This window comes from Atta cephalotes (assembly GCF_000143395.1).
Source record: "Atta cephalotes unplaced genomic scaffold scaffold00007, whole genome shotgun sequence".
In the NCBI taxonomy this organism is placed as follows: Eukaryota; Metazoa; Arthropoda; class Insecta; order Hymenoptera; family Formicidae; genus Atta; species Atta cephalotes.
This window is the reverse complement of record NW_012130071.1, coordinates 242747-248585: the sequence shown is the minus strand read 5'-3', so window position 1 is coordinate 248585 and position 5839 is coordinate 242747. Positions and strand designations below refer to the sequence as shown.

The 5839-nt window shown below is 28.1% G+C and overlaps 1 protein-coding gene across 1 annotated transcript in view; it reads right to left on the bottom strand.

The window, feature by feature from the left end:
• LOC105626871 overlaps positions 1–5839 on the bottom strand; it is a 107151-nt gene that overhangs the window by 99620 nt on the left and 1692 nt on the right. The window contains exons 2-3 of the mRNA XM_012208162.1: positions 5174–5308; positions 4930–5008 (exon numbers count right to left, since the gene is read on the bottom strand). Coding sequence (XP_012063552.1) covers positions 4930–5008; positions 5174–5308 — 214 coding nt within the window. The remainder of the gene's footprint in view (positions 1–4929; positions 5009–5173; positions 5309–5839) is intronic.

Below are 5839 nucleotides of genomic sequence, written 5' to 3'. Positions count from 1 at the left end.
ATATATATATACACAAACATATACACATATATATATATATATACATATATATATATATATATATATATATATATATAAACATATATAATGGTGTTTCAAAAATTGTAGGATTCAAAAAGATCTATTTACTGATCTTATCAGTTTGATCTAGGATGGCATCATAAAGGTCAGATCAAGATCATATCGAATTTTTTAAACGAAACACTCTTGTTTGATTCCAGAATCTAATAACCAATGTCGGAAGCTTTCCAAAGCACTAAAATTATTTCTTATTGAGTACTTTTCGAGTTATAAAGTTCGAAAGTTACAGTATCACTGACATTAACATTACGCAAGGTATCTAACCGACGGCTAAAACCTTTTAAATATTGTTCAGGATCATAGATAACATTTGTCAAGATCAAAGTCACATTGGAAGTTGTATCTCATATTTTCATTTTTACGAAAAAATAAATTTTTAGTACAAAAATGAAAATAAGAGAATTATAATTTTCAATGGTCTCTTTTTGTAATATTTTTTGTTATACTTTTGTTATACTTTTTGTTATATTTTTTTGTTATACAACTCTATAAATAGTTCTAACTTCTATACAAGAAATTGGCTCACTTTGTGTTTAGTCCTAAAATTTTTGTAATTGTAAATATATAGAATTCAGAAAAATTAAAATAAAAAGTCAAAAATGTTTTTTTCTTAAAAAAGTTTTTTTTTCAAAAAAGCAAAAAAAGCATGTAGATTTTTTTCAGGCAAAATGTTTTTTTAAAATACTTTAAAAACGGAACAAAAATGATCGATGTCATTTTTTTCATAAAAATCATTGATAGTATCCTAAGTAATACATATTATATTTCGTAATTTTGAGCCCAGAATCGGTTCAACAACATTTTAACGAATGTAATTGTCAAGTTTTAAACTTAAATATTGATTATTAAAGTTATTTTGTAAAATGTAATTGCCATAATACTATTTTCTTTTCAGAGTTGTTTAAAACATTTGTTTTCAAAATATGTAAACAGATTAAATTAAATTTAGGCATTTTTTAAAAACAATTTAAAACAAATATTTTTTTTGTAATGTGTTTTTAATAGAAGAAAAGGTGTTATAGTACCAGTTACATTTTATACAATAACTTGGAATAATTAATAATCAATATTTAAATTTAAAACTTGATAATTACATTTGTTTAAATGTTGAATCGATTCTAGACTCAAAGTTACGAAATTACTTATTATTTAGGACACTATTAATAAAAACTTTGTCATATCGCTTAATGATTGAAAAACATGGATAATGTGGTCTTCCTTCCATAGAAATAGTCTTAAAAATTAGTTTTGCTTAGAAAACAGTACTTGATTACAAAATTTACAAAAGTATAATATTGTAGAATATATGCAAATGTATACAGGGTATTTGGAAAATAATGATAAATCTTTTGCAGAGGTAAAATAAATTAAACTAAGAAAAAAGTCCTCTACCATTTTTTTAGGTTTATTTAAATGATTCAAATAGTGCGCGCCAATCAATTGTCATAATCGGTGCTTGCCGTTATATTCAACCTTTCTGAGACCATTCTAGAACATTTCTAATAATAAATCGTTAATCTCATTGTTATGAGAGTTGAATTTATTGATAGAACACGTTTGTTCCTAAACACATTTATGGTACTCCGGCAAAGCAGTAGTAGAAATCAATTTTTTGGCAATTTATATCTTTTATGAGAGTACAGTTACATGAATATTTTTAAAATTATGAAAATGATGATCATAATTATTAACAGTTCAGCTTATGATTTGGCTCTTTCGTGAGACAAAGTCCGTCTCAAACGCCCGGAGTACGTACGTCCATAAGCTCAAAAGATACAAGAATTGCTATTCAAGAGGAGAGAGCAACATAAAATTTTTATGAAGTAGAGAAAAGTGTCTTGTATGGTTCTGGAATAGATAACTAATAATAAGTTTAAAAATTTTGGCATATTATAATAAAAAAGTTTCATAAAATTTTAAATGCCTTTTTCTCGAAACCGTGTTTTCGAATATGATGATCACGATTCCAAAAAAAAATATTAGTTCGATTGACTTTTGTTTTTACTGTTATATAGAGAACATATCATTATCGTCTGAATAATAAATGGTCTATGTTAACTTTTTCTATTTTAGAAAGTCAATTAAGAGGAAAGATGAAAATTCGATTTATTTCTTTAAACTGTTCGTCGTCATTTTGAAAATATGCATACGATATTTCCTATTTCGAGAATTATAAATCTATTCATTAAGAAAAAGCTACATTTTTTTTGCTTTTAGACTAACGATACAACTTGTACCTTGATCATTGTTTGACTGTGTTCGTGATGTAAACTTAACTTTAGCGTCATTTTATTACTATTTTATAAAAAGTTAACATTATAAATATTTTTTTACATGTACGTTGTAAACACGCATTTTCTAGACCCGTATTATATTGTATATTAGTCTTTATATAAGTATACCTAAATTTTTATTTATTAAAAAAATTCTCAAAAAATATCTTTAAAATCAGCTCTTAAACATAAACATTCCCTTAATTTTTCTAAATTGTATATATCTACAATTACAAAAATTTTAGGACTAGATGCAGAATGAGTCGATTTTTTGTATAAAAGTTAAAACTATTATATATATAAAGTATAACAAAAAAAGTCATTGGAGATTATTCCTCTTATTTTTATTTTTGCACTAAAAATTCAATTTTTATGTAAAAATGAAAATAAAAGGTACAACCTTCAATGGCTTTGATAAAGAATTACACAGAATATAATCGTAAACAACATTCAAGAGGTTTTAGTCGTCGGACACCTTGTGTAATGCTAATGATAACAAAAATGATGGTCTCTTTGCAGTTCAATATGCAAACTTTTGTTACAGCTTGGAATAAAGAATATTCACAATATATTTACATTCTGGCATATACAACAAAAAATATCCACTATATATTTAGAGTCAATTTTTGTACTGCCAGCTGTACTGATAGCAGAAGACAAACACGATACCGTTGAAAATCATGATTTTCTAAAAAGCACCATCAAAACTTTTAAAATATGAAAATTAAAAAAAAACCGTTTTTAAGATTCAATATCGTCATTTTGAAATACAAAAAAAAATCAAAATTATGCTGGGTTGTGCTAACTTGTATAGCAAACCGTAGTTTGATGACGCAATTAGTTTATTAGAAAATTGTAAATTAAGAAATAGTCGCAGCACCGCCATTTTGAAATACAAAAAAAAAATCAAAATTGTGCTAGGTTGTGTTAGACTTGTGCTAACTTATCCCGCAAACCATAGTTCGATGGCGCAATTAGTTTATTAGAAAATTGCAAATTCAGACCTGGACTCGAATTGTAAACGATGGATATAAGCAGACACTATCTACGCTGCAATTTTTACAGGATTAGGTCCCAAGCGGATATTTTTATTTTTGTTCGGGGCGGCGTAGCCGCCAATACACTACTGTCATACACCTCAATCGCCTAGAAGCTTGCAGCATAGGCAGTGTCCGCTTGGAATATCCATCGTTTACAATTCGAGTCTTGCAGCAATGCAAGCATTGTGTAGTATCTAGTACGAATAGCTCGTGTTGCATTCAAATACTGGTCTGATATTTGATGCAGCTTTGATTCTTAATTGTTCTCTAGAATTGACAACGAATAAACTTCCTGTTCAGGATTCCTCACACGAAAAAGTCCAGTAGTCAAATCAGATGATCGAAGTAGCTAATGTACTACTCCTCCACAATCAATTCATTGTGATGTAATGTCTGTCTAGCCAAGCTCGAGTAACTCTGCCATCAGCTGGACACCCATGTATTAAAAATACATTTCAATTCGTTGCTGCTGGATGTCTTCTAAATGATCAAAGGAGTCATCTCTCCAACAAATTTGTAAATCTGACTGTATTCAATCCGTCAGGTAAAAAAAAATAGTCCCACTAGAGAGTTATTCTAAATTCCGAACCAAATGTTAACAGCAAATTCATGCTGGAAACCTATTTTCTCTAACAGCCCTAGAATTTTTATGAGCCCATACATGATAATTTCTTTAATTAATAATTTATTTTTTAAATGTAAGTTTTTTTTTAAATGTAAGTAAATGTAATTTCATCCGTTCGCATTATTTTTATGATGGAAATGAATTATTAGAATTGTTAGATTGTTCAGGAAATCAATTGCTAAAATCCAATCTCTTGAAATAATCCTGAGGTAATACATTTTGCACTTTTTAAATATGGTACAGGCGATTATTATCTTTCAAATTCTGTGGCAATTGTAATGCAGCTGATGCTCTCCGGAGCATCGCTAGTCTCAGGATTGTTATCAAAGTGTAGTATACGATTTTCTATTTGTATATTTGCTCTTAACAGATCTTGATGAATTGAAAATGAGCAGCTTATTAAAAGCTATTGCAATGACTCACCGATACGATACTTTTCTGTTTGGAAATCGGCGTGCATATTCTCGCATCCTTCGATTACTGTTGAAGCCATATAGCATTCAACGAAAGAATATGTACGTGGCATATTGTGACAGAAGCAATTTACTCGACTTCTGATAAGTAACTGACGAATTTACAGGAGAAATGCAGAAATAATGTAAATAAATAATGTAAATGTAAATAAATAAAAAAAGTTTTCACTTGAAAAAATGGAATTTATTATTATATTATTGTTTTTATGCACGATTTTAGTAACAATAATATTTTAAAGGCAGTGCGAGAATAAAGAAACTACGTTTTATTTTTTTTGCAATTTTCTTCAAAACGAAGTAAAAACGAGTATATGTCTATGAGACTTTTTTTTTATTATAGTTTATCGATCCCCTATACATTCGAAATTTTAATATTCAAATTCCAAATACTCTGTATATGCACGTGTGTATGTACAATAACATAAATAGCCACTCACCTATTTATGTTCACATCAGTAGATTCCAAAATAGTCCTCGCTTTATCCAAATGACCATGTTCCACAGCCGCAAATAGAGCTAAAAATAAGATGATAACAATGTCAAGATTATTTCTAAGATCTAATTTAATATAAATTCTATTAGATCTAATTTAATATAAATTTTAATGTGACAAGAATAAGTTTGACAAAAACAAAAAAACGTTTGAGAAATTAAAATAAAGAATCGATAAAAATAAAATACCATGCAGGTGTATGTTGAGGGATTGGGCCGAGAGAGGATTGATATGTATTGATGATAGATTATTTAGTTGGTGGGGTTGTTGTTTCTTCTTGCCAAAACCTTCTAGGAACTCCATCCCTTGCAACGAGTGGAACTCTGCGCGCATGAAAAAATAAGACAAAATAAATAAATGATAAGTAAATAAGCGAATCATTGCAAAGTCGGATAAATAAACGATAAATACATAATATAAAACGAGAGAAATTTGAAGGAATCGTAAAAAACTTAATGTACATCTTGAGGAAAAATAAATTCTTGTTTTAAGTATTTAAAATTTATTAAATTTTCGAGTTTCTACTTTTATAACAACAAAAACACAACCCATCAAACGTAATAACAATAACTAACTATATTTTATGCTATGGTCGGTGAATTTTATGCTATGGTCGGTTTTAAGTAATTGTAGAAAGAAAAATTAAGTGCAAAGTTTTGCCAAAAAAATAGCAACTTAGAAAAGAGACTTAGAGAGCAACTTAGAGAGAGAGAGAGAGAGAGAGAGAGAGAGAGAGAGAGAGAGAGAGAAGAGAGTATTAGTATTATTTCTTCTTAGTAATTTATTTGTTACTATACTAATTAATTAACAAGTACTTATTATTTACTTAACTATTATTTACTTTCTACAACTAA